At 27.7% G+C, this 12,725-nt stretch overlaps 1 protein-coding gene across 1 annotated transcript; it reads right to left on the bottom strand.

The window, feature by feature from the left end:
- Window positions 1-4,176: 4,176 nt before the first annotated feature.
- On the bottom strand, window positions 4,177-6,756 carry LOC132948724 (uncharacterized). The gene is made up of 2 exons (XM_061019350.1): window positions 6,654-6,756; window positions 4,177-6,449 (listed from the first exon to the last, which is right to left on the bottom strand). Exon 2 carries the CDS (start codon window positions 6,437-6,439, stop codon window positions 4,556-4,558), a length of 1,884 nt encoding a protein of 627 aa, XP_060875333.1. The 5' UTR covers window positions 6,440-6,449; window positions 6,654-6,756; the 3' UTR covers window positions 4,177-4,555.
- Window positions 6,757-12,725: the final 5,969 nt, after the last annotated feature.

Genomic DNA, 12,725 nt, shown 5'->3' with positions numbered 1-12,725 from the left:
TGTAATACATTTACCAACACAGATAATATAATATATGTATATAACATTATACATAATATATATGTGCTTACCAAAGTCCCAAATGGCAAATAGATGATATTAAATAATAACAACTCTTGAGATTTGTAAACTTGTAACTTTTAATGAAGTATACTCAATAGTCAGTATCTGCTTCAATATGAATGGTTTGAATAGGGAGTTAATTTATTATTATGAATCAGACATAGAATAAGCTAACATTTATTCGTATATTTCATAGGTACATATTGAAATATAATTACTAATATATTTTTGTCCGTTATTACCTAGCTATTTAGTATTAGCAGGCGCGGACTGGCTGGGATGCTACAGCATCCCTTGCCCTAAAATGTATTTGCCTAATATTATTTATTATATATTTACATCTAGACACCTAATGAACAGCAGATCGTAACCAACGTACGATTATTAGTACTCTATAATATTGTACAAATTTGATTGAAAGTTTGTTGTAACTTGGTACTTATTTACGTTTTTAACGTATATTCAATATTTTTTTAAAACAAAATAAAATATATTAACATTTTATAAATAATTTACATGTTTTAAATTCGCCCCAACAATGTTTGTTATTTGCCCTTTAAATTGTGTGGCATCCCGTGCCCTATTTTACCAGTCCGCGCCTGAGTATTAGGTAATCAAAATACAAAGGTAAATGTTTTTTTATAAAAGTTCAAACTATCATTGATATAGGGATACATGCACCTTAATAAATACTGTTATATAGTACCATAATATATAATATATTATATCCTCACAAAACAATGGTCCCACATTATAGATACATTTTTATTTCTAATTCTACATTCCTTGGTGTAATTAATTTTATAAATATTTTTGATTAGAATTATATAGGAGTATTTCCATAAATGGGGGAAGTGGTAGAGACATACTACATACTTCTTTATTTGCAGTAAGTTGGTTAGTTGGTAAGTAATATATTAGCTTAATGTTCCTGAATTAAAATTCAAGATACTGCCATGTAATGGTGTATATTTGAAAAAGTAAACTAATCAATTTTTCAAATTAATATTACAAACATATATTAAGAACATTTACAATTTCTTCATTTTTTGTTATTATAAAACTATCAGATTTTGAGTGAGTGTTAATTTTAAAAGTCTTAATAATTAAAATTTCTTAATTATTAAATCTATACCATTTTGGAGAAGCATTTTCATTTCTTCATAAAAGTCTAACAAATACTCATTGCTATCAATTGGTTTTTTATAGCCCCAATATATTCCAATTGGAAATACAATATCTTTATTGGGTCTAATATAGCAGAGTATAGGCCAAAAACAACTTTCAGAACTTTGACTTATTGGTAGCCCATAAATTCCAAATACTAGCTTTATACTAGTACTGTCCTCATTGTTAGAATAAAAATGACGAATACCAGATTCAATACCAAAGTGGTAATAACTTCCAGGATTTAAATTTTTAACGATAATCTTTTTGGATGATATTGATGTTTGTAATAGTGTTCTGGAGTCTTTTGGTAAATCATTGAAACAATTATGTGTTTTTAAGATAGTTAATAAATCATTAACAGCTGAATGACTTTCATTATGATCAACTGCCCAACTTGCAAGTAGATCATTGTACTGGTGGATCATTTAATTTCATATTCATATTGCAGTTGTCACTTGAAGATGATGTTTCCCAGAAATAGTTATATTCATCGTGGTCAGATACTATTCCATCTGTATATTCTTAATCAGTATTTTCAAAATAAAAATTACCTAATAATAATGAAAAAATTAATTGCGGCAAGTAAAAACCATTTTTTTTAATAGCTGTCTGTTTGTATAATGGTACCTATTATAAATACCTATACTTACAATCACTAGTACTATACTTTTCATTAACTTGATCTGATGGCATCTCATCAAATACAGTATTTCTAGGGTCAACATAAGAAGAGTTATATTGATCAATTGGTGGATCATCTACACTGATATTTTTCTCGAGTGGATCAAGTAATTTCTGAGTACGAACATAATGAATATTATTTATGTCTTCAATCTCATTAAGTTCTTCTAACAAACAGCGTTTTTTTGTGGAATCACTCATCTTAGCTAATTAGATATTGAGGTATTTGCTGCTATTCAATATTTTTTATCATAACTAACATATGTAATGTCACCGACAAAATTGACACATAAAAAAATAAACATAGGCTCCTCAAATTTGGAGAATGAAAGTCAAAACACAAAATATAGTCAAATGTATAAAACTAAAAATGATCTAGGCACGTCGAGCATTTAAGCATCTAGGTAATCTAAACATAATATTATGTTATTATGAATTATGAAATTTAATAATATAATCTTTTGATATCAGCTATTATAGTTTAATTTATAAATTTTAAAAAGTAAAAATCTTATATTCTTATATCTTATCAAGGACAATTGTAAAGTTTTTTTTGTTTTTTGTTGTCAAATTTTCTAATTAAATATTATTATCAACATAATAATGATCAAATATGCTCTAAAAATGATAAAAATTGAAAAATAGTATGCTATCAAAACTTCAAAATCTTTACTTTTCTAGCAATAATTGATAATAACAAGATAAAACAATAGGTACCTAATATAAATATTATAAAATAATAATTGTATTATTTTGTCACCACTGCAGCTATATAATGACAGTGGACCACAAATTTCTTTCATTGAAATAAAATAGTTATTATTTGTTGTCAGCAATATAAGTATAAATTGAATATTATTATATTATAGAATATATAATTATAGGTATCTGGTATAATTATGTATAATCATACATTCCAACCTACACTAATATTTTATCTTTCATACTGAATACAAATGATAAGATATTATGTAAGCATGCACCCCATAATCAAGTACCTAAATTACCTATCCGGGCATCTGGTTATCTACTTATATATGTATATAATATTTATAAGACTATTATATTATATTATAGGATTATTGTTGTAGTATTGTCTATTATCCTGAGATAACTAAGATCTAGAGAAAAATTATAGGTACTATTATTATAGGTATTATATATATATATATTATAATACAATAAATAATACGCGGCGTAGATAAAGTTTAATATTTAGTGTGTAAAAAATCTTAAATTGGTAAGCAACTATAAATATTTATTGATATAGGCTTAATAAACGTTTTTTATAAGACCCTATTTAAATCTTTGTCATTATAAGTGTATGTAGTATTTAATAAAAATTAAGTTTTCAATACCTACTTCTAATTTAAACTAAATAAAATGTTTATTCAACATCGAAAATTTTTCTAACTTTAATGTTTAAGCATAAACACTTTATCTAATTATATTAAATCTATTTTTTCGAACCTTTTAAATTCAACTCAATCTCAACATTTAAACAAGTTTTAACATTGAGAAATTAAGTGTTTAAGATGTTAGATTCCGGTACTGCTGATTGTCCACCCCCCTCACTCTTCAGCATCAATGCATCAGAAATTATTATTTATAATTAGGCCGCAGTTTTAAATATAAACTGCATTTTATGAATTTTCTATGACATTGCTTTCCGAGCAAAAAATTCGTTTCATATATTATCAACGAATTGAAAAATGAAATTAGAACATTTATATGGGTTGAAGTCAATTTTATAAAAACTTATTAAAAAAAAATTAAATACAATTAAATAAATGTAATTTTTTTTATTTATATTTCTATTTTTTACGTACCCATTATGTTCGATACTATAACTATTCAGTTTTCAGCTATAGAAAACAACACTTGCCAATATGGAATTACTGTCGAAGTTTTTTATTTTAAAATATTTAATAGCATCTGATTGACTGATGTGCTGTAATGAAACTCAAAATATAACGAATACACTAGGGGAGACCGGGTCTAGTTGTAACACTTTTAATATTTGTGGATGTATCTTAGAAAATAATATTCACAATCAGTTTTTTCTTATACCAATAGATAGAGAATGTTGTCTTGTTTAATAATATGCTTTGCAGGCGCTTAGTAATAAATACATAAATTAATATAAAGTTGAATATCATGATTTTTTTTTGTTACATTTTACCCCGGTAGTGGGGTAAGTTGTAACACACACAAAAATATTGTTTAATTTCTATATTTATTCAAAAAAACAAAAACAAATAAAAAAATTCTGTTAAAATAATAATAATAATAATAATAATAGTCATATAAATTATTTAAAATAAAATAATTCTTAGTCATGTGTAATAGTTTTTACACAAAAGTAAGTTGTATTAATAACACTAATAAAAATAAACATATTAAAAATAATGAACAAAATTATTTAAAATAAAATATCTCTTTGTGTCATTTGTAATAGTTTTTATGCATAAGTATAATTAATAACAGCAGTAAAAATAATAATAATAAACAAATTAAAAAATTAATAAACAAACAATTAATTATAATAAAATCACTTTTCAGTATTAAGTTAGAGGAACCTTCATTACTTAATAATAATAAAAAAAACATAGGTAATTAGGTATTTAAATTCTTCAGTCTTTTAGTAGCAGTTATCACACATATAAAACGGACTCTTACATTCCCTTGCACAGTTTACATGAGTCCAGAACTTACACTTACTACACTCAATCCACTGTTCGTTTGCTTTACTCGAACTGAAAGTTTCCATGCACACTAAACAAAATGTCTCACCCTCATCTGAACTATAATTATTTTCCTTAGACATTTTAGCTTTTTTTGGTTTTGTAGTTTTGGCTTTCTGTTTTTTTTTTGATTCAAAAATGTTTCTTTTAACAGCTTTTGCTTTAAATTTTTTTTCTATTTCGTTCTTTTCTGGTGTATCAGTCAACACAGCACTTTTTCCTTTTTGTCTACCTTTTTTATTTAATTTTTGTTCTCTTACTGCCTTGGGATATGGGCGAATACTTTCTGGTGAAATCACATTGGAACTTGTTGAAGGTATTGGATTATCAGCCATTAAAGCTGATGTTGAAGTTGAAGGTATTGGATTATCATTTGACACTTGAATAGCAACATTTGAACTTACATTAATTTGATCAGGACTGATGTGTAATTCTGGTTCAAGAATACTGTGTTCAGGACTGTTCAGGACTTGTTCAAGACTGTTGAATAATTCTTGTTCAGGATGAGTATCTTGATTTATTTGATTTGATTCCAATGCATCTATATCAGTCACTATGGATGGTGCAAATTCGTCTTCTCGAAAAATATTTCTATCAAATGTCCAAATACCAGAAACTTTAAAACCACTCATTATATTTCGAGGTGATACTGCATCAGGCAATGCACCAGCCACAATTTGAGGAATATCATAGATTGTCATTCTAGACCCTGGGTGCATGGTCATCCACTGATCCATTTCCCTATTAACAAATTTTTTAAAAGGACCATACACACTACGGTCTAGTGGTTGGAGCTTATGTGAGCAGTGTGGTGGAAATGATAATAAAACAATGCCATTATCTTTGCAAAAATCAATCACAGGCAGATATAAGTGCGACTCATGATTATCTAAAAGCACCAACACTTTTTTTTCAAGGCTTGGTCGAACATGATTTACAAAATGCTCCATAAATGTTAAGAACTCTGGACCTTGCATCCACCCAGATTTGTTGGCTGTACCAACACATCCAGCAGGTCCTCCCCTTATAAAATGTTGATGATATTTGACTCTTGGAAAAACAAACATTGGTGGTATAGCACAACCAGTTCCATTAACTGCTATACACATAGTAACTAAAACACCCCGTTCAGCTGATGTTATAGCACCTATTTGCTTTTTCCCCTTAGTAGCAACAATTTTGGATGGTGTTTGAACTGTTGTTACACCTGTTTCATCAATGTTGTATATGTGTTGAGCTTCAAATTTATATTTTAATAACACTTGTTGAAACTTATCCATAAATAAATTTACATTAGCTTTATTGAAATTCATGGCCCTGGATAAACTGGTTGCTTCTGGTTGCCTGAGAGAAAGACTAGAATTTCTTTTTAAAAATTTTGTAAACCAATCAGGCCCAGCCATAAGGTTTTTTCCCCATACTTCAGGATACTTCAAGCCCAATTTATGTGCAAATTGGTATGCTAGTTGTTTAATGTCACGGGGGGTGAGTCCAAAATACATATCTGCCGAATTTTTAATATATTGAGATAGTATTTGTTCTTGGTCTACACTGAATACTTGTTTAGGCCCCTTATATCCTACATTTAGTGTACTAACATCACCATTATTCTTACTTGTTTTAAATTTTGCAACATACCGCGACAGACTGACATGACACAAATCATATTTTTTTGCAGTACTTCTAACTGATTTATTCTCAATGATAACTTCATCTGCAGCAGCTTTAATCAACTCTGATGTGAATCCTCTATTAGTTTTCCTTATATAGTGTCTAGGCATATTGAATGTTCTATAAAAGTATAAATGTATAATAACAAATTAATATGTTAATTAAATACTATTCATGTGTGACATAATTACATGTTGAATTTGTTTAAAATAAATACTATGATAAAAAATGTGTTACAACTAGCCCCAAACAGTTTGTTACATTGTACCCCAACATGACTTTTTTTAATATTTATTATAATTAAAAAGGTAATATAATACTTACATTAATGCGTGTTGTTGCAATTAAATCTGCACAACATTTGGATTTAAGTATGACTAAAACTTGTGATTAAGTTTAAAAACTGTGATAACAAACTGAATAGTAAGATATCAAAATATTTTCACTATTTACTGATAAAATCAGTTTTATAATTGTTATCGCTTCAATAATTACAACATGATTCTGATAACAACAAAACATATGATAATATTTATTTATGAATCTAACGCTATCTATTAGAATTCTATAGAAGCAGTCTACAAATACTTTACGCCTATGTTACATCTTACCCCATGTTACAACTAGACCCGGTCACCCCTACCTATACACCTATCTAAATTCTATTTTATATTCGTTTAAATAGGACTTTTAATTTTTCTGGACATTTTATTAAGCTTTGTAATATATGTGCTTTAAATCTTATTTTTCTTGTTTTTAATGCATTTAAATCCACGTCCTATTTATAACTTAACGTTAAATTGTATTTACAAATCGATTAGTGTACACAATAAAATGAATGATAATTATTCATATCAAATAATCCTAACAATTTAATGCAAGGATTCTCATAAATTGATCTTACAGCAGCCGTAAAACACCAAAAATACATTTACACAGACCACAAGAAAAAATAATTAAAAATATTAAAAAAATAAAGATAGAAAATTAATACAGTCATCTTTCCGCTCAGAATCTAAAATGATAGACTAGAGTTTTAGAAATCTAGTTGGTATTATGGTATTTGGCTTTATGTTAACTCTAAAATCCAGTCATCACATTTTTATTTAATAATTCATAAAATACAATATACTCTTATAAAAAAATTCTTGTGCTTCTGATATCTATTCACCGCCTTAATCAATAATTAAATTGATAAACTAAAATAATAATTTAAATAATACCTATATCATATTGTTATAATTCAAATTCAAAATTATAAACTATTTTGGTTTTATTGTCATATCAAATTTCAATAAACAAATTGTTCCTTAACACGGAATTATTTGATATAAAAAGTTGCATTATATTATATCCGTGGATTCATCATATTGACGTACCTAGTATAATATCTATATCATTTATTTATTTATCTATGGCAAATCTCGAAGTCGTTGCAGAAGACACAGTCGATTAAAAATTCTAAAATTTCAATAGGCAAAGAAAATATGATCAAAAAACTTACTGCGTTTCGTACAATTTTATTTTTCATAAATTACAATATTCTAAGTTCTGTAATCTGGAGCGTTTCCTCATGGGCGTCGCAGTTCACACACGTCACGGATTCCGCCGAAGGAGTCGATAATTAAAGTAAGTTTGTTTTTATATTCTTTTGGGGCTTAAATTTACTTTTAAGACTTAAAATAAATATTTAATGTCACGAAAAATGTGCTATCCAAGTGTTGTATGCGCATATTTTAGTTCCGAACCAGAAATGTATAAAATACGCGAGATATAAACGTCGTCGTCGTTTTTCCAGTCCCTGTTCGTAAAATAATTATAATTAATAGGAGCTTACCTATATAAGGTACTTAACTGATAATAGTCATAAGATACAATTTTAATTAATAACTGGTAATTTTTTTTGCAAATACAACGTTATTATAAGTTATAGGTTACTTTTAATTTAGTGTCACATACTTAACTTCTAGTGTTCACCTAATATCTATATTCTATAATTCTATATCATAGGGATTAGGAACGTATAACCAAGTACACATAAAAGTAATATTCACGGAATTGTCAACTGCACCCTATCACGAATGTGTTACCTTTTATGTCCCTAAAAGTTCAACAGTTATGATTAAATTAATTTATTTTTTACATATAGGTAGGTTACATTACAAGACTCTAATTAAAATCACATTTATTTTTATTTTTTCGAACACAATGACATCGTTAACTAATAAATAATATTGAGATTAAAGTAATTTATTTTACTATTAGGCATTAGTACCTACAATATAGTAGGTTAAAGTCATTTTTGCCCAAAAAATTACATTTGAAAGTGTCATAGTGTATATAAATTATAATAATATACTCTAAACGTTTCATAAATCCGCGAATACCTACTATTTTTAAATTACAACAAAATAACTAAAATCGTTATATTGTATTGTTTATAATAGATTTTTTGGTTACAATATGAACCAGGGGCGGACTGAGCCGGCGGGATACTGGGAACTTTCCCGGTGGGCCGCTACTCAAAAATGATTTGTTATTGCTATATATTTATAATTATTATTAATATAGAAGACCGGCATAAATCAGTAGAAAATCGGTTTAAATATGAATTATAAATTTTTTTTATTTTCATTCCATAACACGTTTGTGAAAAATTGTTTATATTAAGTGTTTAAGATGTTAGATTTCGGTACTGCCAATATGGAATTACTGTCGAAGTTTTTTATTTTAAAATATTTAATAGCATCTGATTGACTGATGTGCTGTAATGAAACTCAAAATATAACGAATACACTACCTATACACCTATCTAAATTCTATTTTATATTCGTTTAAATAGGACTTTTAATTTTTCTGGACATTTTATTAAGCTTTGTAATATAAGTGCTTTAAATCGTATTTTTAAGGAATTTGTTCTTGTTTTTAATGCATTTAAATCCACGTCCTATTTATAACTTAACGTTATATTGTATTTACCAATCGATTAGTGTATACAATAAAAAATATAATATTAATGATGTGTTAATAGGTTGATAACTATTATGTAGGTAGGTACAGTTTTGTATGTTAAATGTAACGTTCTTAATTCACAAAATAGCTAAATGAGTCAAATGATTTTGTCAAAGGGGAGGAGGATATGGCTGATTTTTTAATATGCACAATTTCAAGTGTTCATAACCTCCTATGCTACTCTAAGGAGAAGTGATACAATGTCGTAAGAGAGAAGGCGTGAAAATGTTTTAAAAAAAAACACGAATTTATTTAGTTATTTTGTTATTTAGATAATACATATTTATTAATAGGTATTTCTTAAATTCTTTTTATTATTTTATTTGAAACATTATTTTTAAATATTGGGATCAATAAAACTATTTTTATTTTATTACTATTTTATATCAATTAGAATTTGTTAATAAACCAAGTAATAAATAAATGGTTACTCAGTAAAAAAACCGTTATCTATATTGTAAATTTTAATTCAATTTACCGCATAGAAACAAATAAATGGTTTTTTGAATCGGTTAAGACCATATATATATTTTCTATGATTAGGACGGTTAGGTATTGTCACGGAAAATCTGTTAACTCAGTAACGTAGAAGCATATACGTTTACTACTACCTACCAAAGGCGCAATGTATAGTATTAATAAATTATACGCCAGTCCGAACAATCCAAACGCTGTCTTACTCGTAGTCGAGTTCTAGTTGATAACTGACTTGTGAATAAATGTAATTTTGTTAGGTAAAAAATAAAACTAATAAATCCTTGAATACAACATTTAAAAATACAAACTCTGTGTGATAAAAATTAATATTAGGTATTTATTGGTAGGTTTATATAATATCTGTAAACTGTAACGCATAGGTCATTAGAATATTGTAGAACATTTTACTGAGATGCGTGTTATTTCAGAAATGGTATTCGTCAGTGAAAATTTTCAAACTGGGAATAATATTATATCATAAGCAGATTGAAATGTGTGAACGTTTCAGTGCTTCGAAGACTAAGTTTCGTAGCAGATTTTGATTCCGTCACGGGGTATGTATTTTCTTATTTCTCAGTAGATTTTTTTTTTTTATTGTTAATTGATCAAAGGATGTATTGCCCGGAATTTTTCAATATTTGTATTGTAATTATACTGGTATAACACTATTCCGGCTATCAATAAAGTCGTGTTAAAAATTAGAAAATTGGCGAGGTATGTTATTTTTTTAAGTAATTCTTTCGAGTAGGGATTTCTCTCAATGATATTTAAATATTTTCACCGATATTCAAGTACGATGACTTGTAGGTAACTAGAGACTGAGTGAATAGGAATTAGGAAGTGTGTGATATAGCGAAGATAAGGAAATGGGTCAACAGGATTTCAGAATGTTTGGTGTATGAAAGGGAGAGATGAAAAAGAAATGTAAGGTTAGGGTAGGTAAGTGGAGTGAAGGTAGCAGATATGAGAATAATAAGTTAGGTGTTAAGGTACAAAAGAGGATAGAATAAGAAATTAATTAATTAAGGGTAGTGTACATATTGTAGTGAAAACAAGAGAGAATAGGTTTAGGTGGTTCGGTCACTGTATGATAAGAGATAGTGAGAGTGGCTATAGACGTTAATTTAGGGGGGAAATGAGGGGCGAGAAGACTGAGGAAGAGATGGATAGACAGAATACCGATCATATGGAGGAGTGGAATGAGAGTGGCTGAACCTGTATATAGCTGTGAGAGACGGGGGAAGAAAAAGTGTAAAGGTAGAATAGTTATGTTAACAATGCCGAATACGTAGGTAATACGTAACCTAATCAGTTGATAAATATTTTCTTTCGTTGTTATGTTTACAATATCGAATACCTTGATGGTTAGTAGGAAAAGATCATCGCAAAGCTCACGACCAGTGATGGTAGTCGTCTATCATCACCATAGCTTCAACTAACCATAGGTTTACTTGACTAACCTTCTTATGACTCTTTAGGACACTTTGAATAAAAAGATCCTGAGTTGCAGGTTGCCGAACTTAAGTGTTTGATTATCAAGTTGATCCTTTGATTGTTGACACCATGGATGGTCCACGCCTATGTTAAATACATTTCAGGCCGCGTTCCCGGAGGGGAAGGCAATTGAGGCTCCTTTATATTGATAGTCGATACTCGATATAGGTATACTTTATTTGGCCTCAATTGTTCCCCTCGAAGACCGCTGATAAGACCATGTCCTATCCATATCTTTATTATCTATGATGGAGCCATACCCAGCTCACTCGTGTAAACTTGTTGCTGGTTGGGATGTCAGCGCACTATTTGTTTTCAATCTTTGACCCACGCGTAGCATACCAAATGTACGATTAAGAAAACACTAAAATGATTGTGCGTGGGTCAGAGAGAGAAATAAATGGTGCGCTAAAAATCTGACATCCTCTTAAGTGTTATCAAGTTGAAGAAGCAGTTGATTGTTGACAATTTGACATTTAACATTAATTGTGGTAGGTATTATGATCAGTGTTGAGACCAGATAAATAGTTTGTCATCTAGATAAAGATAAAGATAATAGACCAAAAATCTATCTAGATAAAGATTAAAATAAGCCTTACTAAAATTATCTATTTATTAGATAAAAGATAATCAGAATTTATCTAGATAAAAAGCAGATAAATTTTTAAAAACAATATTTTTAAATTTAAATTGTTTAAGATTAATAACTAATAAGATGCATCAATCTTATCATGTAAAGAACATTTTGAATTTGTTTAAGGTACACTTTTTAACAAATTACTATATTACTTTTTATAGTTTTTTATTTGAGTTGTAACAATTCATTGCTCAAAGCAATAACAATACAATTAATATAATATAATGATAAAATAATAATAATAATATGCTTTTTATTTTAAAATAAGTAAATTTTACACTTTTTAACAAATTACTATATTACTTTTTATAGTTTTTTATTTGAGTTGTAACATTCATTGCTCAAAGTAATAACAATACAATTAATATTAAATAATAATAAAATAAAAATAATAATAATAATAATAATATGCTCAATGGACAGTAACATGTCTTATAAATGAATAATTATTCGTGACACTATATTTCAAGAAAAACATAATATTAGGCACTTATCAAAAAATATTAAATAATATTTTGTTTTTATAAATTATCTTTTGCCATACATTAAAATTCTTATAACATAATATACCCTTTATAAGAAATTAAAATTATTCTTGTTGCATTAAACATTTGCAGCAAAGAAGCATCTCAAGATTTTTATCTTCAAGGCGATATTTATATTTTATGAAATGACCAATACAAAAAATATAAATGATCAGCTATTATTTTATATTTCACACTTCGCCGCAATAACTAACTGATAATTAAAAACAAACTACACTAAATCTTCCGCTT

This window comes from Metopolophium dirhodum, chromosome 7 (genome assembly GCF_019925205.1).
Source record: "Metopolophium dirhodum isolate CAU chromosome 7, ASM1992520v1, whole genome shotgun sequence".
Classification (NCBI taxonomy): Eukaryota; Metazoa; Arthropoda; class Insecta; order Hemiptera; family Aphididae; genus Metopolophium; species Metopolophium dirhodum.
The sequence above is the reverse complement of the archived record's forward strand: the minus strand, read 5'-3'. Positions and strand labels throughout refer to the sequence as shown.

What these genes read in the sequence shown, in the direction of transcription:
- LOC132948724 (XM_061019350.1), bottom strand. Translation starts at nt 6,439, where the DNA reads ATGCCTAGACACTATATAAGGAAAACTAATAGAGGATTCACATCAGAG.